The following is a 27,944-nucleotide window of genomic DNA, read 5'->3' as shown; positions in this document are numbered from 1 at the left end:
TGTTTTAATTGCATGCTCCCATTATATGTCAGATGCCGCAGCCCCGACAATTGAGCTTACTGCAAATGAATAGTCATTCAAGTGGCGAACCATGAAGTGCCCTCTGTTCTTTACCTGCAAAGTGACATGACTGTTTAATGAGATCGAAGGTTTACTTTTAGACTCTGAAGACAGGGTATTCTGGGTTAATTTTGCTATAGAGACACAATCGACACTTGAAAATGTGTCATTTTAGACGTCACATCAGGCAAAGATGCAAGAATCGTCGCTTTCGATCCACTATCTGAAGAACTAAGGCTTGATTCTTTCGTCTGAGATTTTTTTTGCATTCTCTCACGATAGGTTGCAACAGACAACGGCGAATGGCTTAGGTGTGGAAGTTCGCCGGACTGCAAGATCGTAGCGCTGGAAGGATGGACACCGAAACAAACAAAGGGTTACGCAATCATATCCGGTCTTGAACCTTACAGAAAATATGAACTATCTGTGAGAGGATGCAATGAAAACGGGTGCGGCAATGTTGCAACAACTTTCATCATGACGGAAATGAGTGGTAAGACACACTGATGCCCATTGGCCAATCAAAACCTCTTTGTTTTCGATCGCACTTAGTAGCGACAGTTTTTCTTAAGGAGAGCTTATGTTAGATATGTTAATGTGAAAATGGGTACTTCATAAAAAAGTAATGTCAGAATTCTCTGAAACGTGTTTTATCCTCACATGTCCAACATGCTTGGCCAAAATTTTTGAATATATGAAAATTGTAGGATACTGTCATGGAAATACTGAAGGTAATGGTCCATTCTTCTGATATGTGTCAAAATCTCTCAAAATGTTTTCATCGATAGCATCGAGCAGTTCAGACTGCCATAGAGAACCAAAGGGGGACGCGTACCCGCATCGTTTGCTCAGTTGTTACGGCGCTCGGATGGTGGCCCGAAAGACGCGGGTTCGATAGAGGCCGCGGTGGCCGAATTTCCATGGAGGCGAAATTCCAGAGGCCCGTGTACTGTGCGATGTCAGTGCACGTTAAAGAACCCCAGGTGCTCGAAATTTCCGGAGCCCTTCACTACGGCGTTCCTCATAGCCTGAGTCGCTTTGGGACGTTAAACCCCAATAAACCAATAAACCAAACCAAAGGTTTGCTTTGGTTTATGGGGTTTAACATCCCAAAGCGACTAAGGCTATGAGAGACGCCGTAGTGGAGGGCTCCGGAAATTTCGACCACCTGGAGTTCTTTAACGTGCACTGACATCGCACAGTACACGGGCCTCGAATTTCTCCTCCAAAGAAATTCAGCCGCCGCGGCCGGGATCGAACCCGCGTCTTTCAGGTCAGCAGCCGAGCACCATAGCCGCTGAGCCACCGCGGCGGCGTTACCAAACCAAAGGGGGCGCTTTTGGCGACAGCAAAAACATTCGCAGAAAAAATTACCGACGATTACGTTACTTCCTAATGCGAAATTTGAGCGCAGCAAATAAGCTGTTTCACCTTTGCGATAGATTGAGGCAAAGAAATCGAGCAACACATGTATGCGCTATCACAGAATTTTTTTTTTTTTTCACACGCATTCCTTTAACAAAGACTCCACTAACAGTTCTTGACAGTCATGAAGGAAGCTTTGTGGTCGGAGAAATAGAGTGATATATGTTCGAATTGGTACACCAATGCTTGATTCTCAAAGACGAGATCTATACAAGTGCCTCGCGAGGTTGTCACAGCCGTGGGACGCGTTACGAGCGAGAGGAACGGGATGTTCTTCCGCATAGGTGTTAGGAAATTGCTGTTTGTCTTTATGTCAACATTAAAGTCCCCCACTACTAACATCGGTGTGGATCGATGGACGGTTAATGCGAGTTGCAGGAAGTGCACGACGTCTTTCGTGAGTGCGGTAGGGGCGAAGTAGGCAGCTACTACCAGCAAGCCGTTGGGCAACTTTGCGGCGCACAGTTCGCCAACTTCATGTGACGTGCCAAACATTTCGACTGGTATTGCAGGGAGACCTGTGCGCAAGTAGATAGCGACTCCCGCCGCTCTGTTGTGGTCTCTGCGAGCACCACAGCAGTATAGGAAATCTATGATTTCGAGAGGCTCTTCGGGATCCATCCAGGTTTCAGCAAAGCAAAGTACACCCTATTGAAAAATCCGGTATCGCGGCAAACCGTATTTTACCGGAACATATCGGTTTCATACCGGTCCGGTATCACTCTCATACCTGCGAGACCCGTCCGGTTTGATGGCTATACCGGTTCATACCGGTCCGGTATCGATCCCAAACCGGACAGACCGCTCCGGTACGGAGCTCATACCGGACAGTCCATTCCCGGTTCGAAGCTCAAACTGGACAGACCAGTCCGGTACGGAGCTCAAACCGGACAGTCTAGTCCGGTACGGAGCTCAAACCGGACATACCAGCCTGTATTCAGAGCGATATGTGCCGCGGTTTTGGTGCTTGGTCTGCAGATTGGTCTGCAGATTGGTCTGCAGCTCGCATGAGGTGGCTGTAACATCAGGGGTGCCTCAGGGATCCGTCTTGGGCCCATTACTGTTCATAATTTACATGAATGACATCTTTTCAGGTATTTCTTCATACATGCGTCTTTTTGCGGACGATTGTGTATTGTATAGAATTATTAACGATCAAAGTGACTGCGATGCATTACAACAGGATTTGTGTAAAGTGGCCCAGTGGTGTGAGAACTGGAGAATGCATATTAACTTACAAAAATCTGTACATATGTGTTTCACTAAAAAGAAGGTTCCCCATATTTTCACTTATAACATAAATAATAGCAGACTGCTTTCAGTGTTGGAATTTAAATATCTTGGTGTATATTTAACAAGTTCAATGTCTTGGCATCGTCACGTGCATTTCGTGACTGCCAAAGCCTGTCGTGTTTTAGGTTTCCTGCGACGTAACGCTAAACTTTTCCCTTTAAAGACTAAAGAACTGCTGTATAATACAAATGTTAGAAGCATACTTGAGTATGCTTGCACAGTCTGGGATCCGAAAACCTTGCTTGACGTTCAAAAGCTAGAAAGAGTTCAGAATTTGGCCGTTCGTTTTGTTTTCAATAACTATGGGCGTTATTTTAGTGTAACGAGCGCGAAAAACTCTTTGGGTTGGGACTCACTTCAAAAACGTAGGAAAGTACTGCGTTTAAAATTATTTCATAATATATTTCATTCTAGAACTGGAATAGACAGAACCAAATATATAGCCAACCCTGATTACGTGTCTTTACGTAGAGATCATTCACTTAAAGTTAAAGAATACAGGTGCCGGACTGACCTTTTTAAAATGTCTTTTTTCCCCAAAACGGTTTCGGAATGGAACAAGCTGCCTGAGGAAGTAGTGTCCATATTATCAAATGATTCATTTTCTTCCATGCTGTGACATTTGTTTGTGTATAATAATTCCGTGTTCTTTCTATCTCATTGTTATCTTCTTTTTTTGTAACCACCTGCACGCGGTGGCATTTGTGTACTTTTTCTTCTACCCCCCCACTGTAATGCCAGCCAATGGCGCTGTGGGTATGATGATAAATAAATAAATAAATAAATGTTGTACGCCAGCAGATATTTTTTAGGGGAAAGGTGGGGGCAGCGCGCGCATAAGTGCGATAATCAACACATACGTGGTTTTGTTGAAAGGGCTAGGAAAAGAAAAGGGCTAAGCGTGAGCTTCGCAGTGGCAAAACATGCAGTTTGTGCATGATTTGGTGATTTGAGGGCAACCGCCATATTGGCTTCCCGTGCAGCACCCTGACAAAGTCAAGGCGGCTGTGTGCGGGCACACGGCTAGTATATATCCGCCAGCAGCCTTCGTAAGTCCTGCGCAGATTACTCTGGATTTCACAGTGCAGAACTTCACGACTGGCTGATAAACATGGCGAGCCTCCGGTGACTGCGCCAGAGGCTCCAAAAGGTTTGTTACTGTCGCGTTCATTGCAGCAGCTGTTCGCTAGCGGCAGCCTGTAGCAACGCATCGATGAAGAAAGAAAATTCTTGGTTTTCGTGCAGGAATTCTTTGCACTTCTTCTTCGTCAAGTGATTGCCCATTGATAACGCAACTTGTCCAATTGCCATCCCGAGCGGCCCCACCCTTCACTTTATCAGGAAGGCATACTAATCACAAATCACCCAGAACATTTCTATCGATGAACAAGATATCAACGGAGCCGGCAGCTTGCGGTGTTCCCTTAAGGGCGACGCTTCGTGCTAGCTAGAAGATACAGCGCTCGAGAGAACAAAATAAAAACAAAAACCACCTGTAGAAACCTTACGCGAGTAACCCGTCTTTACGCAAATTTTTTAAAGCTTTTTTTTTTCTCTCATCACCGCCTTCTCTGTTTTTCCTGGGTCCGTCACAACAAAAAAACCTGCGCATTCCTGGTCTTTCTATCGGGCTTTGTTCCTTCCCCTTGGGCTCCTCTGTGTCTGTCAACCCACGACCGAACATTTTAAGCCGCCCTCCCGACCACGCTTCCAGCGACTTCCATGAAGTGGCGAGGAGGTTCCGATTCTACTTGTTCACTGACCCCGGCAGCTTCGCGGTGACTTTTTGCAAAAGTGCCCCCCCCCCCCCCCCCCCCCGCCTTTCCTGCGTTTGTTTGGAACAGGTTTTTACTTCTCTCCTGCGGCTGGGTTGAGTGTCAAGCGATGAAGGTAGCTGGGAAAACACGCTGGCACTCGCTCGTTGGCGTTGAATTTGTGTTATACAATTTTTTGCGAATTTCTTCGTGTTGCCTTGATCAATCCATGATCAAAGATGACATCGCCTTTCATGCGTACGTCCAGTGCAAATATGGTGGAACCCTATCATCCTTGTCTCAGTGATGAATGACTTCGCTCCGAAAGACGTGAGTGGTGAACATTTGACCGGTGGAGGACGGTGGTGAACATTTGACCGGTGGAAGGCAGATTTTATGACGGCGACGTCGTGCTGCTAGGACGTAAGTACGCATTTTAAATCACTCTGTTCTTTAAGTACTGCCTCCGTCTCGGTTATATGCTCGGCGTCAACAGAAACGTTCTAACTGTTCAGTGTCTTTTTAACTAAAACTTTGTAGACTGCACAGCGTAGAGGGACGAAATAGCGCAAAATTTTCTTTCAGTTACATACCGAAATTGCTTGTCCTTCATGATAGCACGGCTAAAATTAGTTTTATAGTTTGCATTATTTCTTTACAGAGGCACATGGTGTATACGTGCGAGAGCAATCATTGATAAGCGTCCTGATGGGGAGCGGCTCAAGACCTTGAACAAACATCACGCATCGCATCAATGCTGCGGTATGTGCCGTAAATAATGGAGGATGACCACGCAAGCATCGCAATCGTCTGAGCAACCTGTTTACACACCAACAATGTTACGACGCAGATTTGCAATACATTATTGATTCAAATATGGAAGGCGGTAGGTGCATTCATGATACTGAGCATTGCCAATGCTCAGGGCCTGGCGTCTTGAGACGCCTGGCTTGTCTGTGGCTTGTCTGGGCCCACGGGGGCCCGCAATTCAGAGCCCCGTTTGTGCTACTGGGGTATGCATTTGTTATTGCATACAGGTCCACCTCGGGAATGGAATTTTTATTCCTTCGGCAACGTGCGCAGCAGTTATGGTGGCACCCAAAGATTCGCGTTTCTGTAAAGACGCAGCCTTTGGACGACTCCACAACTCCTGGAAAGGGGCGTTACAGGGCAAGCTTGCCATCGGAACCTGAAGTCAGAAGCCTCCACAGTGGGCAGAAAGCCAATGACCCCTGAAAAGCTACAAGCCATTGGCCGTAAGTTGCATGTCACAGTGCTCAATGCATTATGTTGTGTGTCAGTGCGCAATTAAATGATAAGCTGGGGGCATTATGTACTACCAATCATATTTTCTTTTCTGCAGGTGCTTTTGACTACTTCATTGGCCAGCACCCTGTAGAGACCCCAGCGCCGCTAGATCGTCGCAAAGAGTTAAATTATTACCTTAGTGAGCTGGTTCAAGACATGCGGCAAAAATAAACATCTTTTGGAGTTTTTGATGCATTATAATACTCACCAAGCTACCAATACTTTGGTAAAAGGTGGGAGAAAATAACACAATGGCACATCGACTGCAATGCGAGTTGCTGATAATCGCAGATTACCAGTTTCTGAGGCTCTGTATATTTCAGCATTTGGCATGTACACTTATGGCCCCAGTTTTTGGGCAGATTTAGTCCAAGTGGGATATATTTGAAGCATTTTATTCTGCCTTTGTCCTGTGATACAGGGCCCTCCTGTATAATACGGGCCTAGGCTGTTTAATACAGGACTGTCCTGTATTCCGGTATGAATTTTAAACCGGAACCGCATACCGGGCTATTGTACAGGATTTGCGATACTGGAGTATCCTGTACAAAACAGGAGAGTCCTGTATTATACAGGACTGTCCTGTTTTATACAGGATATTCCAGTAATCCGGTATCGCAAATCCTGTACAATAACCCGGTATGCGGTTCCGGTTTAAAATTCATACCGGATTTTTCAGTAGGGCAGAGGAATGGCGCAGAATGTGATCGTGGTGTACGTCCTTGGCATGTGCGGCAAGGGAGCGTACGTTAAGAATGTGGTTGTGAATGATGAATCAAGTGCTGCCAGCGAATGACGCGTCCATTGACTGTCTGCGTGTGTTACTGATGTGTGGTTAACATGTTAAGCTTCGCCTGTAAGAGTGGAACGCGACAGCGTCTTGCAACGCTGCCAGGGAGTCCACAGAACGCCATCGCCAAATCGGCTGTACGCCTTGCTGGACGGTAAATTTATTTTTTGAGGAAAGGAAATGTATCTCTCTTGCATATCTGGGTGGACACCTGCCCCTCGCCTTAAGGGAAAGGGGGAAGATGGGAGTGAACGAAGACGCCGTATTAGCTAGACGCGCCTTTGTTCATTCCAAACCATTCAGCTGGCATTACAGAGTGGCTAGCGTGCTCGCATCGCACTCCGGAGACCCTGGTTCGATTCCCCAACTCGACCAATTTCGTTCTCGGTTTTATTGATTTATGCGGTCTAACTAGAAAGGTTAATTAGGCTATTTCATATTTATATTATTGTATTTCTATCCATCGTGTTCTGTCATTAACCTGTCAATTGTTGGAACTGTCTAGGATGTTCGACACAACGTATACGAAACGAGCAACGTCTTACTGAGTGGGGAAGTGCGTGGTGGTGGAGGGAACGCGGCTTCGTACTTATCTGTTTTTTTCAGCAGCGTCTCCTTCCGCGGACGCTGTTGTCGCTGCGGCGCGCGTCTTTCTTTTCCTTTCTTCTGACCTCTTCATTCTCCTCTATATTAATTAGGCTAATTGATTAATTAAGCATTTAACTAAACTGAGTCCAACTTAGTTGCAGCATCACTATACGATCCCTTTGATTGGTTGCATGGTTACTAGCCAAAGTACAATTGGCCCCATTTGAAATTCGCGCACTGTGACGTCACGAGCATTTCGACCAATTGAAAAGCGTGACATTGAAGGCGGAGCTGGTTACGAGGCCGACGACGACTCGAAACCCAGGAACGGACGCCAAAGAGCTGCGCTCTAAAAAGGCAAAACTGCCGTTGGGTGATCTGCGGGTATATTGAGTGTTCTAGTGAAATCGTCAGTTACAATAAAAACTTGCGGTTGTCATAAACTGCTTCTCTCTCAAAAATGCTTTTGTCCAGAATTTTTGGGTATGAACATGCTCGTTATCTGGTGAGCAATTTCTTGCATTGCATTTTGTCGCCTATAGTAATCCTCTATAGCAACCGCATATAGAACACTGAAAATAAGGAATTTTCTGAATAATCACTAAATTTTTAAAAAATGAATCAAGCTGGAATGTTGGGACAGCTCAGATCATTTTGACAATGAAATAGATGCAAATTCGAACAGATATTTAGTTTATAGGGCTTTAACGTCCCAAAGCCACTCAGGCTATGAGGGACAGAACAAGTATTTAGCAGCAGGGAATAAACGCAGCTGAAAATCTTTCACTGAGCAAAACATGCTTAAAAAGCAGAAGAGCAATGCCTACGAGCAAAGCCCTTGACACAGGAATTAAAACATATCGTTAACTTCTTAGTTCCCCATCAGAAGGAAACAAAAATTTCTACCTTTAGATGGCAAACTTGAACTTGAAATCAGCATGCTTGAGTAAAAATGGGATAAATGTGATTTCTGCATGAAGCTTGTTCTGTTTCGCAGTCGTTTACGCTGCAAGAATTTTTTTCATGGCAGAGAATATAAATTTAGCACCTCAAAAATTGCAAGGCGTGCCTCCATGGCTCAAGCCGGGAGCAACGCTAACACCTTCACGAAGTGCTTTTAGGGCTGATTTGTAGGTGACTGCGTTACATGTAGAGTGGGTAAGAGCCACTTAATACAAGACAGCCTGAGGAGTCCTCTTCGAACGTATTGGCATTTCTCAGATCTTTCTTCAAAGGGCACTTCCACCTCCGAACTAGCTTAGGACTCTAGAAGGAACCTCGTTAACGCGATGCCAATAGTGGAAGACAAGAAGGGATCTCCATACCTTTGAAAAATTCTCGACCCTCCGCTTCTATGCTAGTCTAATGCTGGAATATTTTTGCATCATTGAGGAGGTCAGCCGCTTTTGAGAATTCTCAGAGGTGGTAATACGTGCAAGTTTTGCCTTGTGAAGCTTGAGCAGCCATGTTTTAAATCCTTACACCCTGTATCCTAGAAACAACACGCTCCCGTGCACGGAGCAGATAGCTGGGCAGGCTCAAACGAAATACAAGATCTCTGTTTTAGGTAGCACTCAAAATAAATTGTTGTAAAAATTCAGGAGCACGACGAACACAGTCGTTTCAACTACTTTGAATGCCGCCACCATCTCAACATATTTTCTGCAGCACTTACTTACGAGTACTGCGTTGACATGCATTTCAGTCGATTAAGACAAAATTGCTTTTTATTGCATTGCGCGGTATCAAATTAAGCGAATCTGACAGGAAAGATCTTCTCCGCTACGTACACCGGCCTTTGGAAATCTAAACACCAGACTGCTTTTGCACAGAGTCTATTTGATGTCTCCTGGTTTATATATAAAATAAAAGGTAATCTCTACAAATCAAACGTGAATTATTTACATCTCGCTGTATATCCACCGAACGTTCATAAATTTGCCGTTTCTTACAGTTCAGAAAAGTTAAGGGCATTGCTTAGACCTAGGCATTGCTGATTCAGAGTCCGCCGTTCGAATCAGAAATGTTGTTATGACATCATTCGCGAAGTTGCTCGCTGTACCTTCTGATTCACACCTGCAGTAATGCATGGGATCGTTAGACCTTAGCCACTAGTCCCTGTCACCGCCACGAATTATTAGGTAAACTTTTCGCGAGCATCTAAGACACCATAATTACTGCAAGAGAACGTCTGTCCAAGTAATCTCCAATTACCTCTTGCGGCTGCCGGGTTTTGTCCCCAGAGACATGCTAATGACTGCTGCTTGAACGACTGGCGCCGTGCGAAGTATCCCGATCACTTTTAACACCCCTTCGCCTGAGAGACCTATAACTTGCTCTCAGGAGAAAAGGTGCTGTCAGCAAGTGCTCTCAGAGGAAAGCAATATATCGCTTCTTAGCTCTGCGTATAATTATCACCTGCTCAGTTTACTCAGTAGGAAGCGCAACACATTTATTGAACTCATTCTGATACGAGCACACTGTTGTATCTTGGCTTCCGTTCAGAACCAAGCGAGCCTGCATACCTTTCTATGAATTCTACGGAAGAAGGAACAGTTACCCTTCACTGGGATGTTCCAGTGTTGCCCGCTGGCCCGCTCACTGGTTATGCCGTGTTTGGAGAGTGCGACAACGCAGGATACATGGCTACGACAACGGTGGAGCGTTTCGTCGATCTTTCTGGTGAGAACTGCTTGCCGCCGATGGCATCTACGCATCAAAGAACACGCCTTCTAGCCGTAGGCACAAAATTGAAACACGTAATTCCAAATGCAGAGCCAAGATTTCAGTTTATCGGAGTTCAAACAAAGTTTTCCATATAATGCTCTTGTTAATCGGTTATTGCTCTTTCAAGTAAATATGACCTTCTCAAAACCTCCAGCTCCAATGCGAGAACGGCTGGTTGGTGACTGAAAACAAATTTTGGCGCATTTCATTCAATTCGGTCCTATTAATTTGTGTCTATAAACGAAAAGTTCGTGAGCACTCTGAAATGAACCTAGAGGGTTCTAACAAGCACTGAGTATCCTCAAAACCACGTAGTTGAGTCAAAAGCCTGACGGAAATTTTTTTGTCGGAAAATAGAAATCAGCGTAAAAGACGTTTAAAATGAGCCTACTTCCATTGCCTTTTCGAAAGGGAAGTTTACTCTATAAGGCTATGGAGTGTTGTCGACTTTACCAGAAAGTTGTCAGTCCACTTTACCTACCCTAGCTACATTCTGTGCTCTGTATTTATTTTCGGCGCATTTATTTCCTTTCTCTACAATTTCGTTTCATTCTCCGTTCCGCTCATAGCGTAGTTAAAGCCTCGTGAATTAAATATCTACCGCGTCAATAATGTCATCGGAACAATTTGCTCTCACCTCCCAAGTCCGCAGTCAACCCTATAAAAAAAATAGAGCAACTGCTGTTTCCTTAAGTAAAGGTACAGAGGGCAAAACGCTTGCCTAGAACACGTTCTGGGCGTGTTTTGAAGCGAACACTCTCTATCTGGCAATAACATTTGGTTTAAATTACTATGGATATAAGCATGTGCAATAAACGTCATAAGATTTAATCGTTATTTTTTTCCTTCCTTGTCGCATCGGCTTTAGGAGCTGGGGAAAACTTAGTTCGGTCGTTCTAGACATGTGTTTTGCATTCTGTACATACTTAACCATGAATTTCTTATGCTCCGCTTTAGGAAAAGTTGCCGTTTGAAGCGGCTTCACCGCTTCTTAGTATGAAGTCTTTGCTTGAAACGTTCTAGTATTTATAGTGTTCAGATATGAGGCTGTCATTCCATGCGTGCTTTTTCATGAAACTAAAAAGAATTGGGGTAAGGTGTCTTCGTTCAAACTTCCTTGAGCTGCTGTGTATTTGGTGAACAGCTCGAAGGCTGACCTCTGAGGTCGAGTGACACGTACAGTCAGCACGAGATTAAAGCGATCTTTGCGTGAATATTTTTGTCCTTGAACATGTCTGTCGAATGTTCCCGTCCTATATTCCTGTGGAACAGCCTTTTGGATGCGAACAATTTCAAATTACTGATCTTTCGGGATCCAGGTATTTTCTTGATTCACGGCGTAAATCAGCGTCTGAAGAAGCAGTTATCAACTTCTAAACTTTCTTGATTTAGCGCTTTAGATGTAACGGTTTCGCATCATATTTACCGGGCCAGGAACCAGGCTCTTCAGTTTGCACAGGCTTGTTCGAGGTCGCTGTTTAGCATGACAGCATTTACAGCATGGCAATACGGATACTCAGTTTGGTAACATTACAAAATATTTCCCACCAGAAATGCTAGCAATCGAAGGTTAATGCACATTGCATACAGCATCCTTGCAGAGCAGACGTCTTTCAAATAAAACAGCGGTTTTAATCATCCCTGTAAACTGAAGCGCTGCCATGGAGGACACCTGTTTTAGTATTGATCATAGGACACACAAATTAAATAAGCGTAGAAATTAAAGGCATGAAGAAATAAAAATTGGAGGCTTATCAAGGTTAAGCCCAGTGGATGGGAAGCATGTTAAGCAGCTGCCTCAGTGTGGATGGGGCTAAGTAACGGAGACGTGGTTTTAGGTTAATCGTCGTACTTTATTCTTTGCAGCCCGACAAACACACTCTTATGGTCCGTAAATGCATGACTTGGTTTGCACGTCACTTATTCTGTATTGTCTTTGAGCACTTCTACACAACACCAAGTCTAAACTGTTTCCCCACTGATTCGTTTTGCATTCCTATTATTAACGTCCTTAGCGTTTGGAGGCATCTTGACCGCATACACGCCCGGCGCAAAGACGCTGGCGCGGTTGCGGGCACAGAGACTGACGCGACGGCGGGCGCGCGCCGCTTCATCCCTGGCGTGACGTCACATATCACGTGATGCAGCGATGGTGGCGCCGCCGCGCATCGCGCGCGACGGCGCGAACCGAAGCGTGGAGGACTCCGCCGGGCGACGTCCGACGGCGCAATATGAGGCCCCATCTGCAGCCGGTGTGACGTCATCACGTGACGTCACATCATGTGATCTCACTTTAAGGTCAATGGTGGCCACCGCCGGGCGTCGCGCGAAGGCCCGAAACCTAGTTAATATGCTTCGCATAAAACTACAATTACAGCAGGTCGCTCACAAAGACCAGGAGGTAACTATGGCTGAAAGTAGGGACCGCTGAAAAAAAACATTCCTCGCTCAGTTGCGGGCACGACTGTTAAGAGCAATGTAATGGATTTTCCAGCACCCTTCCAACACTGCAGTTTGTTGGACCATTTGGTGCATAAGGTTAAGCGAAGGAAACCGCTCAAATTATAAATATTTCACACGACTACACAAGCTACAAAGTGCCTGTGTAGTCGTCTCGTGTCTCTGGTTTTCCTTTCTTTCCTTCCCTTAGCACCTTTCTGACTTCTTCACTGCGCAGGTCTTCCGTCTGCAGCGAAGGAGTGCACATTCAATGTCAGCGCTTACAACGTGAACAGTAATGGCAGACAACTGCGTGGACCAGCTGCTTCGATAGTGACGTCGCCATGGCCCCCAGCGCTGTAACTGTCACACTTCACTGGGACACGAACTGGTGTGTGGCAAGCTGCAAGCTGCCGCTAAAAAAACAGCGAATCGTTAAGCTGCTCTGTATAACAAGGCATTTAGGCTACTTTATTTTATAAACGCACTTCATTTCAAGAAAACCCCTTGTTAGCCTCTCCTTGCGCCTTCTCTTTATGCCATCTCTTTCGTTCGTATACTCCTTGCGCCACCGAGTCCGTGGAGGCGCGTACAACGAGGTTCCTCGGAAAGCTTTCTGACCACAAAATTACTTCTGCATCAAAGCCCATGAAACTTTTTTTTCCACATAGCGTTTGCTACATAAAGTTCTGCATGTCCATAAAGGGGTTATATACAGATCATTTTCAACGCACTATGCTAGTGACGGCACTTCGCTAGCTTGACAGAAAACAACGCATCTAAAAGGGTGCCAAACAAAGGCACCGCATCAACACCGTAAGGCGGTCCGGTAGAAAGTCCTTCTCGTCATGAATGTCTCTTAGTTGGCGCATCATTCGACTGAAATGTCTAATGGCAGAAACAAGAGGTTTATAGCGTTGCGGTCCTGCATGCGCGTTTTTCGCAGGCTATGAAGTCCAATGAGGAAAAACATGACATGTGGTTCGCAATCAGGTTGAGTAGCTACAAGGTAAGGAACACTGGAGGATTTTAGAACAAAGTCTTCCTTTATCGCCCTCTGCAACACATCTAAAAAAAATCGCAGCCTTCCTGTTAATAAACCACTGTTAGATGGTTTTAGGTACATTGCAGAGGCGACAGTTAACAGAGGGTGCAAAAATAACTTTCCTATAGAGTCGCGTGTTAACAGTTAGAATTTTGATGTATGATTTGTAAAAAAATGTTTTAGTCTATGGAGGCACAGCCATCTTGTACACTCCCGTTAACACATCATGACCCTTGAGGCTAAAGTACACATAACTATACAATGGCGGCAGAAAGAGCACCTTTATCAAATTCATGTACAAACTCTTACGCGAAACAGAACATACGCACTCGTTGGAAAATCGAAAGATCCAAAACCCCACAGAAGCAAACTTCCTGCATAAAGCCTAGTAAAGAGGGGCGCTCAGTGAAATTTCAAGATGCCACTAAGTATGGAAACAGGGTCCTGAATACAATATGCCAGACACGCCACGTCACATCGACATTTGAAACTCAATAAAAGTGCGTGCAGAGAATGCAGACTTTGAAATAACTCATGTTCGAAATACGTACTAAGGCCTACATGAGTAATTATGAGCATGTTAGATGAGTAGCAAACAAGCGAGAACAACATTTCCTCCGTTTCCGGTAAATTTCCTCCGTGCTTGGCGTGCAGTCGTAGCGCCATCATGCGGCATCAACTGAAAACCCCTCTCCCATTGTACGGCGCTGATCCAGCAGATGGCGCAGGTGGCGGACCTCTCGCAGCTCTCGCATTTCACATTTCCGCGTGTGAGGAGACTTAATTGCACCTCGTAACATTTTTGTAGCAGAAAATCTTCACGTGAGTTTTATTTCTGGTCGATGTCTCTTTAGGATAGCGTCGCATTCTGTTATCTGTGTTTTCCGGATACTGCATTTCATCTCTAAAAGTCCCGACTTGAAAAGTTCGAGCTGTTAGGCTTTTGTAAAACGGCATAGTCAATGGCAATTTAAAATGATCGTATAAAAATCGTAAGCGTGCCTTGTGCGTCAGATACTTGCGCAAAAGATTATATTACGGTTGACGACAGACATCAGCATCAGAAAATAAATGCATTATGTCAGCTGTAAAAATCCCTACTTAATTTTAACACTCGGCTTATGATTTTACTTAATTCTAACACTCGACTTATGGTTTTTTACACTTTCAGAACTCGATCTGATTAGCGCTGTACATCTCGGGAAAAGTGATTTCGGTATGTTTTGTTGAATTCCTATTGTATTCGGATCATAATGCATTCTAGGTGTTACAGCTCATAAAACAAAATGCGACGATGTGGAGACTTCGTTCGGAAAATGGAATGTGAAGTCCATCTACTGCTCTTAGGTATAGGCAGGCCACCGCAAGCAAATTAAGGTAGAATCTTGAAATTAAAAAAAAAGGGACTGGAAAGTATTGAAGGAAAGTAATGATGAAATATCATCTCGTCGAAGTGAGCGCCAGCGGCTTATTTAGCCCAAACGCTCCTCACAAAACTTGGTTTGGAGCGTCTATGTACCAGAATGGCGCTACTGCGTGTTTTTTCTTTAATATATTTGAGTGGGACTCTTCAAGTCGCACAAAAGAGGACTATGAAAAGGTACTATGATTCAAGAAACTGGACCGGCTGAACCGCCCTTCAGTTTTACGACACGCGCTAGGGCCAAAAATAAATACAAAGTTTTCGCACAAATATTTACAACTTTTGAACTAACTATGCGGAGTTTAAACAGCTATGTGAATTTTCCCAACATCACGGCGAGCAATATAAATATGACCGCCTATCTGCACCGCGGTGCTTTCTTTAAATTCACTGCTCAAGTTACTTTTTGCGCCCTGCAAATGTGGATAGCTATCAACGGTGCCAGTGTCGCCGTTTTTAGTACGGAAAGCACTAATTGTTCACAGCTGGCCTACTGCGAGCGCTCCGATGATGATGATGATGATGATGATGTCCTCAGGCTGAATGGCATATACCCACGGCGGGGGATTGGCCCCGCGGCATTGCCTGCTCATCGTCTTTTTCAACGTTGCAGTAATCCGGCGGTTCTGATCGCAGCAAAACCGTCTTTTGCGTGTCAGTCGTTGTACTAGCGCAAGCGCTCCGTCCAGCGGCACTGTACGCTTATCGTCATCTTTTACTTAGCAAAAATCTGTGCTTTCGCAACGATTCGAATGTAGTGAATATTGCCACGTATCATTGTAGCGTCCGTTCGTTCACGCACGGCCGCAGTAAAGAGGTGTTATCATTTTTGTTCGTGACGCGAGAAGCGACCGGACTAATCTCGATTGATCACAGCCATGCCGAGCTGCATTTACGTGTTTCCAGATTACTCTAGATGATCTCGACCTGTTATCTCGAAGTTTCCTTGCCGGCTTTAAATTGAACGATGCCGCGAGCAGCGGGTATTCGTAGTTCGACGACTGAGGAGCACGTTTGTTGCTTACGCCGCGGCCGAGTGATTCAGTTCTTTTCCGGGCGCAAGTCAGCCCAAATACAGAGCTTCGTTTGCAAGAATGGTTGGTGTCTTCCTGACCGCTGGACTGCCGTCACTACAACGTGAAAATATTCTCTGCAGTTTATCTGTTATTAGAGTGCAGAAATTAAATATGCTGGCAGGAATGAGCATAGCAATAGAACATTTTAAAAGTGTTCTAACTGCTAGCCAGCTCCTCGAAAAACGCAATTCGCCTAAACAAAATACTGGAAATGTTGAATCCACGGCTTCCGCGTAATCACAGCTCAAAACACTTTGTCAGCCTGCCTACGAGATCCACTTGAAATAAAGAGGAAGTCTTACTAAAGGTTAGTGATTAAAATCCTTACAAGACAGTGGAAATAGCATGTTGACATTAATAGCGCAACAAATACATGAGAACAATAGATAAAACAGCAGGCAAGAATTGTTCCCTCCGTTGTTCAATTGTGTTTACTGCGCTATAATTGTTAGCACTTAATGACAACTCACCCGGACCCTAAAACAGCTATACAATAGGATGTGAAGCAAGTTCCCAGCCTTATCGGCGGCATTTGTTTGAAAATAAGTACTGCCATCACAGCAGAAGAAAATCCAAGAAAAACATGGCACCAACTGTAAATGCATCATCACCTACTGAAAGTCGAGCGTAAACCGTACAGTGCAAGACAAAAATATGCCGAAATTTTAACGAAAAATTCTCACGATAACCGCTTCAATGCAGTGCTCTCAACAACAGCAACATACCACCGTGCCGCTAATACTGAACCCACATATGCAAATGCGCCCAATATTGTTGAGATAGCAGTGTTAAACACGGCTACAAGGAAGGCTGCTTCGATGCCCGCTCTTTCCCTTGCTGCATAGGGTACAATTAAGCTCCCCAGGCAACGTGGCCCGGAACGTATTGCGCCACGCGACTGTGCCTCGCTGTTACCAGCGCTACGACTACAGACGTGAATAATCCGGGTTCGAGCGCTACACGGTGTTAGCTAGGCGGCTTGCGTTATTCCAACGAAAACGTTTAAAGTTTATGCAAATCATCCTGCACGCTGGAGCACCGATGGGTGCACCGAGCAGTGCATTAGCCAGCCACAGTTTCCATCCGAAACAGTCAGAAAATTCGATTTGCTTCCATTATTATCTCAAACACACTGGTCATGGAAATTAACGCGAGAGATGGGCATGACAGATGTACTGTATTAGTAACTCGTTTCTCATTCAACGCTTGGAAAATGACTGTCGATAAATGTAGTCACCCCCCACCCCCTCCCAGCCTCCGTTGTACGCCCACGTTAAAACATGTTCATATAGCTCCTGTAAAGACGTATCAATTGTACAAATTGATGAACCCAGAACCGGACGAACACTCTATTTTCCTTTTATGCTTTTCAGAGTGGTCGTACTTGAATACAGAATATTTTGAAAACACAATTTCAAAAAAAACTAGAGCACAGCAGCGCCGCGATGCATAGTTTGTCTAGATTGACCAATATTTGCATCATGTTTCGTCTTTAATGTAAGCAATAATCGCCACAGGCAGTCCGGGCCAGCAAAAAAAATAAAGCGTTCTCGAGGTGGCAATCAAACGAGGTTAGCATCCTTGGCCAGCTGGTAGAATACCGACGTCTCCCGCTTGAGCAGTTCGCGCGGTTCTTCGAACTCCACAATGCGGCCACGGTCGAGTACCATGATCCTGGAAAAAGCACAAATCCGAGAAGTATGCTTTCTTCTTTTTTCAGTGAAGCATAATTGACAAAGACCCGAAGTCACTATTACACGCCGTTCCGATTAGAAGCGCTGATTGTCGCGATATTTTGTGCCTGCTGGTGTACACAAATGTTTGTACAAACAGCTAAAAAGGCCCGATAAGGGCTACAAGCATCACGAATCAACTTGCTGACCTTCCCGTTTTATTCCAGTACACTAATGTAACATAAACATTTTTTCTCTTCAGGCCTACGCCGTGTTCAATATTACTTTATTATTACTGAATTATTCCTTCTAGTGTTTTTCATGTGGACAGCCTGGGAAAAGCCCGCACCTCACTAAACCGCGAAGGTGAAGTATGCCTCGAAAAGTGAAAACTGAAAATGACTTAACCGCACGTGGAAACACAAGCGCGAAATAATAAAGTAGGAAGAAGATAGATGTTTGCAGAAAATTATAAGGATGATTTCGATACTTCATAATCCAAAATTCGATTGCAGCTCTTTCTGCTTCAGCGGCTGGAACGGCAGGTTCCTCTCGGCCGCGGCGCCCAGCCCCTGCTCGGACAGCTCATTTAGCAGTAGCGGAAAACAAAGTATTCCCACCGGGTGCGTCGCTCATTCTTCAGAATAAACTGGCCGAGGCTATTAAAGACAAACCAATACTTGCACCATAGAGCGAAAGCCTGCCTGTGTGATTGAGAACTCTCGCTGGAACCGGTAAAGATCTGGACCTGTCTACCTTCTATGAAGCCTATCCAAGAACCGCATAATAGCGTACATCATCATCATCACCAGCCTGACTACATCTACTGCAGGGAACATACCTCTGACATGTCTCTCCAATTAACCCTGTCCTTTGCAGTTGCGGCCACCGTATCCCAGCAAACTTCTTAATCTCATCCACGCACCGAACTTTCTACCGGCCCCTGCTATGTTTGCCTGCTCTTGAAATCCAATCCGTTACCCTTATGGACCAGCGGTTATCCTGCCTTCACATTACATTCCCTGTCCAAGCCCATTTCCTCCTCTTTATTTCGACTAGGAAGTCATTAACACGCCTTTGTTCCCTCACCCACTCCGCCCGCTTTCGATCTCTTAACGTTACACCTATGATTTTCGTTAGTGACTGCGACATTGCAACTAGCGTGGAAAGCACAAGGACAGCGACAAAAGGAACGGACGGGACAGCACGCTTCGTTGCATAGCTCGCTGTGTTGTCCTTAGCTTATGCTTCTAGTTATTTCCCTCTCATGGTCCGGACCAGCGGTCACTACCTGCCCTAAGTAGACATATTCTCTTACTACTTCCAGCACCTCGCTTTCGATTGCAAACTGCTGTTCCCTTGACAGACTGCTGAGCATGACTTTGGTTTTCTGCATGTTAATCTTTAGCGCCACCGTTCTGCTCTGCCTGTCTAACTAATTGATCATTCTTTGCAGTTATGTCCTGAGTGACTTAGCAAGGCGATGCCGTCAGCGAATCGCATATTACTTAGGTATTTTCCATTAACTCTTATCGCCAACTCCTCTCAATTCAGGACTCAAAATACCTCCCCTAAATATGCGGTGAATAGCGTAGGTGAGATCGTGTCTACCTGCCTGACACCTTCCCTTATTGGACTTTTATTGCTGACTTTAACGAAGACTATGGTAGCAGTGCACTCGTTATCGATATCTTCCAACATTTTCACATAACACTCTTCAACACCCTGATTGCTCAATGCCTGCATGTCAGCTGAGTTTTCCACTGAGTGAAATGTTTTCTCGTAATCACTGAAGGCTATATATAGGCGTTGGTTATATTCTGCGTATTTCTTTAGCCCCTGACTTATAGCGTGAATATGGTATAGTGTCGAGTATCCGTTACAAAAGCCTGCCTGATCATTTAGTTGACTGAAGTCTAAGGTTGTCTGGACTCTATTAGCGATTACTTAGGAAATACCTTTTAGGCAGCGGACAACAAGCTGATGAGTGTGTAATCCTTCCAGTCTTTGACGTTAGCATACAAAACGCGTAAAACATGCATAGCATACATGCATGCACACTTGCATAGCATACAATAAGCTCCTAAATAACCAACTCCAAAAATTGTACAACCAGGAGGCAGCCTTGAGAGAGTAAGGAGGCGCCGCACCCAGCGTTGTGGTGAGTCACTCTACCCGTGTGTTCTCGAGAGGGCTCACACCTTCTTGAACGTCTGTCCACGCACGCCGCCTCACCAAGGTGGCGAAGAGAGGATGGCCGGGGCCTTGCACTGTGACACGCCAGCGGGAGGGAGCACCTCCCGTACACATCTCGCACTCCTCACCTTCGACGCCGATGCGGCTCAAACCACAAACCGGTGCCTAATAGCTGCACTCTAAAACAGTCTTTCTTGTACGTTCCTTGTCTGCTATTATGCAGTCCGCGATCATGGAACCTCAATTACAGTGACTTGGAGGGTACTGCGGCGCTCAGAGTTGTGCCTACAGGTACCGCTTGCACATGCCAAGAATTGTTGGGTTAAAAGATTTGACATTACCTGAGAGGCTTGCGTAAATCGATACCTTAGAAAATCCGGCCACACTCACCTGTCGTAGTCTAGGATGGTGTTGAGACGGTGCGCGATAGTGATTACGGTGCAGTCACCGAATTCTCGCCGTATTGTAGCCTGAATGAGGTCGTCAGTCTCCATGTCAACGGCCGCCGTCGCTTCGTCCAGGACCAAGATGCGTGACTTTCGCAGAAGGGCTCGTGCGAGGCACACAAGCTGGCGCTGGCCGACACTGTACAAGCGCGATGGCATGAAGTGAAAGCTTGCCTTGAAAAGTTCGACAGTAATGATTATGCATGAGATCTTTCAGATCTAGACCCTTGAACATACAGCTACTCCATTCGTAATTTCCTAACAGGCTGCCAGTAAATTGTATTACATATTAGGAACAAGCACATGAAATGGCATCAGAAAAAGATGCACACAACGCTCTACTGATACACTCGATTTTCTTCGCACCTAACGCGGTACAGCTTTTCACCCTATGCGTTATGGTCATGCCATTACGTAGGCGATTCCTGGCTACTGAATGAAATAGGTATTCTAAGAAACCCTCAGAGCGCCTTAAGCAAAAGAAAGTTAGCAGATAAATTGCTCGTAGACGATGCTCACATGTTAACAATTTGCACTAAGGAAAACTGACGCAGTAATGGACCAGCTACTGCCCATCCTCAGGTGAAAAGGAATTTCCTTGCACCTAAAAGCGGATAACATGACCTAGTCCAAAATACTCATTTCAGTCAAGCTTTGCGAACCATTTGATAAAATTTGTGTTTTTGGATATAGTATTTGGTCTCTTTGCATTAGTAGTGAAATTTGTTAAGCAGACAACGCATGGTGTGAAACTTTCCACCCAACGAGACCCGCTCTCTGCAAGCTTTGATAGCATATGCATTACCTTGCTGCTCCACTTTTCCGTACAGTGCACATTAAGCATGTAAGAGTCAGCGACTACGCATAGATATTGCTCATTACTTGGATGTTACAAATGACCGCTCCAACTAATGGCGTTATCAGTTATATAGTTCAAAATGTGAGCTTTCAGTTTCGATGAAATTCGTAACTAAACTACGAAGCGGTTTAGATTGGCGAGGGACAAAAGAGCGATATGCGATACTTTGCTTAGCATGCAAAAATTCTTTCTTATTCAGACCGTCTTGTAAAGTCTCTCGGTTTCGTGTATATTTTTTTCTGGGGGGGAGGGGTGGAGGGTGGTGGAGGCCTGTGGCGTTTATTTCTAATGCTAGTAGTTGGAGTGAGCTGGGGATGACGTCAAATAGTATAGGTATAATGTTTGCGATGAATGCCTCAATAAACCAGCCCGGAACATCAACAGTTGTCGTCCAGGGGCCATTCGTGTCTACCTGCTACCGCTGTACTAATATTCCCGGCCACCTAAGATGTTATAAAGGTGTTTAGAATTCTACTCATCCATATCTGCCACCTGTCTACATTACATGACCAAGTTTTAGTACCACCATCTGTAAAGATACCACCATTTTGTCAGAAAATTAAAAGAATCTTAATTAAGTTGTCTTGAGAATGAGTAGGTTTTGAGACACCGGATGTTCGGCGCAGTCCGCATCTCGCGCGCCATTTCATGGCGCAGTGGCGTACTCTGCGACGCCTGTAGTTTTAGCGGCCGCCACATGTCGGCGCCACTTGGACTTTTCAAGGGACTTTTTTCTGCCCCAAAAATGAACCCGACTCCCATAGCCACGTCATGTCACTGTGCAGTGAATACAATTGCACCCGTGCGGTGAAGAAGGCTGGATATTTGTTGACGAGATGTAGTGATGTTATGGGTCTCTTCTTAAGAACAACGTGGTAAGTTTTCAGGCACTTCAATAAATACGTCTGGATGCTAATCTCGAAAAAGGAAACTCGAAACCAATATAATGACCCATAAAAGAAGTTGCAAGTGCAGAGGTGCTTAGTTCAATCCGCTGCTGATTGCCAACAAAATTGTCGAGATCTTATTACTGAATTCCATCTGGGGTGATGGCAGCTTAGTTGCTGGTCGTTTCTTGCCAGGGTATTTTCCACGAAGAATTTTACTTGCCTTCAGCGCTTACTGGATGTTTTTACGCGTCTTTCAGCATTAAGGACCTATTTCGCGCAACGGCACATGAGCCATTGTTAATGAAGGTGTTCTTTTGTAGCTGAAGACAGAATCAGTGCGCAACTTTATTTTATGCGGAACATTTACTCACTTTAATTGGAATCATTTATGCACACAGGATGCAAATTTGCTAGTCTTCCTTTAACTACATTCCATTTCATCCTAACTTTTGTTCTAATCTTCGTTAGATTTTTCCGTTCTGGAATTTATCTTGTTATTACTATACCGCATATATTCTTTTAATGCTTATTGTGCAGCAAAACTGATATTTTTAGATATTCTTGCACTGTCCTGCATTTAAAAAATTATTTTCAGCAAAACTGATTGCCTTGGTAACACTTCCAAAAATAGCTTTGTTTTGTTTTATAGATGACGGTACTTTATAGATGCAGATGATTTGTTTTATAGATGACGGTATTTGTCAGCTAACATTTGAAAGTTGTGGCTGCTTTATGCAATAAAACAAGAAATATTTTACATTTCGTAAATTCTAGAATCCTTACCCTTTTCGCGTTAGAAGCCTCACATCACAAAATATCTACTGCAGTTTTCAGCAATGTTCGTAAAAACAAACAAAATTTCACATGACTATCTAATATTTGTGCTTGAAATTCGAAACTTCAAATAATATATTTTCCTTTCATTATGATGTGTTGCATGAAATTGTAACTAACGTATCTCGTTAAATTAAAAACAATAAATACAACCTGCAAAAATGCCTATTTTTCTAATTCACTGCAGAGAATTTATACGCTCGAATGAAGCGTTCAGTTCACTCGGTTGTGAACCGTTTTTTTTATTAACATGCATGACTGTTATGCTGCAAAGTGAGACAATCTGGCGTACCTGACGTTTTCTCCACCTTCCGTAATGTTGTGGCCAAGGCCTTTAACTAGACCAGTCACATAATCCTTCAGGTGTGAGTGCTCAAGCGCCTGCCAAAGCTCTCCGTCGTTCATTTGGTTGAACGGATCCAGGTTAGAGCGCAGAGTACCGCTGAACAGCACGGGGTCCTGCCAGTCGGAAAGAACTCACAGTATCGAAAAAAAAATTGATATAGAAAATAAATTTTATTGCGCAAATCACTACTGCGGCAGCTCGGGCACTCCGATTCACCTGGCCTCATTCACACGCTGAATAAAACTTCATTGAGCGGTCAAAGCTATATTACGTATGCCACATCTAATTATACGCCTACTGTAACCAGGATATGGTTCCTTACATAACCTTCACCGCTCATTAACACACTATCGATACTGCAGGAGCATCCCCAAGAAACTAGTGACAAACAACTTTGAAAACTTTCGCCATGAATACACAATCAGTTTCTTTTATTGCTTAGAAGGGTTGTTTTGTAGGCCAGTTGGTGATCCACACTTCAAGAAATGCTTCGGCGCTCTGTGGTGTGTCTTCTACGTTTTGTCCTTCTCTGCCGCGCCGAAGCATTTCTTGAAGTACAGTTACTTTTAATGACGGCACGCAATGTGAAAGATTTTTTTCCTGGATTATAGCCAACTGTAAGCTTCATGAACTTATTATGCCACCTGACAGCTGTTCTGGGGGGCACATTGCAAGTGTTTTTGGTTCTTTCCTATTATGTGTATGAATGTGAGGCCAAGCAGCATATCCAAACATACTTGAGGGATGATAGTGAGCTTGGAGCGGAGGTCGTGCAGGCCGAGGAAGGAGATGTCAATGCCATCGATGCAAATAGCCCCTTCTGTGGCCTCGATGAGCCGGAATAGGGATAGCGTAAGGGAAGATTTGCCGGCGCCCGTCCGGCCCACGATTCCCACCTGACGTGCAGTGGAGAGAAGGACAGAAATAGAGTTGCGTTCCTCACGGTGTCTAAGGGCAAAACTGCACAGTTTACTTCCTAGTAGGGCTAATGACATTGTAGCATATATAAGCCGTGCAAAACTCCAAAGTTTACTTCCTCCTAGGGCTAATGATATTTTGGCATAGAGAAGCCGTCATCACGTCCAACTTACAGGCTTGAAGCAATGGGCTTATTTTTCAAGCAGGAACTTCAAAACGAAAATGAACGAAAACGAGAAACTATGCTCGGCTCACAGATTCTACTCTGGAAACTCTGCCTGCATTTTCTTTTCTGCGCTCAAAGGGCAATGGCTTGCTAAGAAAACCGAAAATGAACTCCGTGATTAACCGCGTCATTCGCAAACCCAGAAACAGGGGGTGCTTTAAGATTTTTTAGTACAGCATTCCTAGGGCGACTAAAACAAAACGATCAGCCTCGTGGCTATAGAGGAAAAAAGAATAAAAAAAAACAGAACGCTTTGCTGGTTCATCACACTGCTCTTTGTAAGAGTATGTATGGCGCCAATCTACTTATTAAGAAAATGAAACTCGTGGAACTGAGGCTAATAAGTGTAAGCCATAAGGCAAACAAAACAAATTTCGTTAAAAAGAACAGTATACAGCGCAGTCTGGACGCAAACCCTGTATAACATTTGAACTGCCAGGGAACTCCTTTTGTCTAAATGAGCTGGCCTGAGAAACAAGGCAATCAGCATGCAAAGGGAGACAATCCTTGTCTAGCCTGGAAAAGCATCATAGAAAGCAGTTTACATTTTCAAGCAGAAGGCAAAGCTATAAATGCAGATGCTGAGAGCTGCATGGTCATGATCGCAGAAGTTCTTGCCCTTAAATACAGTGAAAGCACAGCTACCACGTGAGAATTAAGTACTACAAATATGAGACTAAAGCACCAGGGACAATAAACCGGTATGCAGAACTTTGAAGTAGCTGTCTGAGACCTCTACATAATATACTTCAGAAATTTGTTTGAAATTAGCTCAAAAGGACAAATAATCTGATTATCAGTAATTGTTAAAATGGCGCGAAAAGAATGAAACTGTCCCATTTTTTAATAGGCACGGGGGTGTTACGATTATTCCAAATAAATGCGGATGTCAGAAGCTGTTTCTGTCTATCATAAAGGTCAGCTGATCATCCGTCATGCTAATATAAAATTTAGCGTGCCGTATTGGTGCGAACAACGCTGAAAGCGTTGGTGACGAGCGTCTGAACTTGTGAAACTTAATAGATTGAAGCAGGTTGACAGTGCGGTGTTCAGTGCGAGTGATGCTTTGAATCACCTAATCTGAGGTGAACTCGTCACGCTGCCTTCCTGATGACGTCGAGGTTGTTTATTTATACTTACTGTAGCCTCGGTGAGGCTATTGCAGAAGTGGGGTAAAATATAAAGAAACATCAATAAAAAGGAGATTACAAAGAAATAAAGAAAGCAATCACGCACCACTAGGATCAAGCTTAATTCTAACGACAATGAACGGATGTTGGCAGCTAACGAATTCCAAACTTCAATGGTATGAGGGAAAAAGCTCTGCTTAAAAAATTTCTTGCGGGTTTAAAAGGGCAAAATCGTTAGGCCATTGTACCTCCTTCACGTGAAATTTATGTTGCGCGAGAAATGAATGAGCTAACGACCTGACCCTTCAATGGGATCAAGAGCGACTACTGGGACTTCTGCATGAGATCGCAATTATACCTCTGTGCATAAATTATGGCCTGTTAGAGGTCTTTTCTTCTTAAAATTCACAAATTGGTGTTTCGCTTATATTCTCGGAAACTTGCTGCTCGTAGTAATGAACGATTAATTCAGTTTCTCTTTATTTCCTCATGAAATATATGACGCATATGCAATCTTTGGTTGAAAGCTTCTTCGCTACCGGTTCTCGTAAAATAAATCTTTTAAACCTTCAACTGATGTGCCCATCTGTCCTTGACGGCCGGGCTCTTAATGTTATGCCAACCAAAGTGCAACATGGGATAGCGAGACCATTTTGCCACTTATATGACGAGTAGCTCACAGCATGGCGTAGGTCGCTGGTAAAACGGGGGCAAATATTCTTGCTGCAGAGTATGTGTTACGTCCAACAATGAATTCTATCTCAAAACGCAGCAGCGCTTGTCGTTGTTTCGGCTCCTTCGCTGATGTTACACGCGGTCTATCACAAAGAAAGCTACTAATTCGCATCGTACATGCGCATTGGCTTCGCCTACGCGTTGGACACTGCTGTGGCGGTCGTGAACATTTTTTTTGTCGGGGGGGGGGGGGGGGGGAATGTATATAACGGAAATGTGACATCTACGCAAACGCAGGGATTGGAGTGTTCCATCGCACAACACATCTCTAGTGTGTTCCGTAGAGGTTCACAAAGTTTGGGAGGATTCCTAGGAAAGCCAGTGCTGATATTCATAGAGGACACTAGCCTTCTTAAGACCCTGTCTTCTTGCAAGTGTCTCTTTTATGGATTGAAGTTTTCTTGCCTTTTCTCCGGCATTGATGTCGCAGGTAACGTCTTTGAGGACGAGTTCGAGGTCGTCCCTGTAGCGGGTGCAGAAGTTCTTGAAAATCACTCGTCCAGCCTTCGGCCACGAATGCTCAGGCTTGAAGTCTCGCCTCTCCCATGGAGCCTAGAGCAGTGGACACAGGGGCATTAAAAATCATTAGATGGGTCACGCAGAATGATTGTCAAATCATGAAGTGCACCGCAAGCAGCGGCCCACACCGCGCTGCAAGCATTCCCCATAACTGGTGTCAAGGAATAACGCGTTGCACTATTTGTCACCATACGGCTGTGTCTTTGTGCATCATTCTTCGACGCACCGGTGCCCCAAGATGTAATCTGAGCATCGGAATGGGGAGTCAGCTTGTGAAATAAGAATAGATAACACTTTTTTAAACAATGCTGGAAACAATTGTCGATATAGGTTATTGAGCATATACTGCAATCCACACTGTGTATTTTAGCGGGGTAGGATGCATATAAGTAAACACAACGTGTTAACACAATAAAAGAACATAAAAGAAATCACATTAGCACTGTTTCAATACTTTGAAAATTGTATCGTGATGTGATCTAGGATCAGATTCACGCATTACAGCGAGATCAGCCGCCAATACATGTGAGGAACAAGTCCTATGATTTTTGTGCTCGCATTATTGCCAGCGTATGTGGACAAGCAATCATTGCAACAATGGGCGTTATCAGCCCATTTATGAGAAGCGAGACATTAGGACCAATCATCTGAAGGTGAAAAAAATACGAAAAGTGAAAAGAGCGAAATAAACACAACATGACATGGTCTTGTGTGCCTTTCGGTTTTTTTCTGTGCACGTTTCATCGTTACTAACGTGTAAGAATTTTTCACTGCAGTTACAACATACTAGCAAGGTTGCGACAATCTCAGTGTGTGCTGCTTCTCAGAATCATGCTTTGGCAAAAAGAGCTAAATCTTTAGATTGATTCCTGGCCTTTGCGACGCGACGTGCATAGGGGTTGCTGCTATTTGCCTAGCGGCGCCGGCGCCAAGTCCCTAAAATACCACTTTTTCAACAAGGCAAATCGTAGCCAGAAGTTAAAGTTACATCATGATTACCAAGACTATACCGCCCGCACTTCGTTAACAAATTCAGGGATCTTGTGGTTTCCTGCGCAGCACTGCAGATTCTCACCGCTCGCCTGATCTGTTGAACTCATTCGGTGCCCGTGTTTCTCTTTTTCGCCCGAAGGAAGAAAGGAGCCAAGTTATGACATTGTTCGCCACTGCTTTTCATGCAGGACAACGCAAGTCTAAGCAGGCAGGGAGTTTACAGTAAAATTGACGCGCTAACGTGCTGGGCC

At 44.5% G+C, this 27,944-nt stretch overlaps 1 protein-coding gene and 1 pseudogene across 6 annotated transcripts in view; one reads left to right on the top strand and one right to left on the bottom strand.

Moving 5' to 3' along the window:
* The window catches only part of LOC149328743 (uncharacterized), a 46,839-nt pseudogene extending 34,121 nt beyond the window's left edge, over window positions 1-12,718 (top strand). The window contains exons 11-13 of the transcript XR_016285412.1: window positions 343-553; window positions 9,724-9,900; window positions 12,623-12,718. The product of XR_016285412.1 is annotated as an uncharacterized LOC149328743 (transcript). The remainder of the gene's footprint in view (window positions 1-342; window positions 554-9,723; window positions 9,901-12,622) is intronic.
* Window positions 12,719-17,401: 4,683 nt separating this feature from the next.
* Window positions 17,402-27,944, bottom strand: part of LOC149328742 (ATP-binding cassette sub-family C member 1-like) — a 61,204-nt gene continuing 50,661 nt past the window's right edge. For 4 of the 5 annotated variants that reach the window (XM_089559720.1, XM_089559716.1, XM_089559718.1 and 1 more), the window contains 5 exons: window positions 26,587-26,733; window positions 23,910-24,068; window positions 23,119-23,285; window positions 20,188-20,382; window positions 17,402-17,602 (listed from right to left, as the gene is read on the bottom strand). In XM_089559720.1, the coding sequence (XP_089415846.1) occupies window positions 17,491-17,602; window positions 20,188-20,382; window positions 23,119-23,285; window positions 23,910-24,068; window positions 26,587-26,733 (780 nt within the window). In that variant the 3' untranslated portion in view covers window positions 17,402-17,490. The remainder of the gene's footprint in view (window positions 17,603-20,187; window positions 20,383-23,118; window positions 23,286-23,909; window positions 24,069-26,586; window positions 26,734-27,944) is intronic. The other variant, XR_016285482.1, reaches the window with a different exon arrangement.

The sequence above is a fragment of the Amblyomma mixtum genome, chromosome 9, assembly GCF_055824585.1.
Source record: "Amblyomma mixtum isolate Tamu chromosome 9, ASM5582458v1, whole genome shotgun sequence".
In the NCBI taxonomy this organism is placed as follows: domain Eukaryota; kingdom Metazoa; phylum Arthropoda; class Arachnida; order Ixodida; family Ixodidae; genus Amblyomma; species Amblyomma mixtum.
The sequence above is the reverse complement of the archived record's forward strand: the minus strand, read 5'-3'. Positions and strand labels throughout refer to the sequence as shown.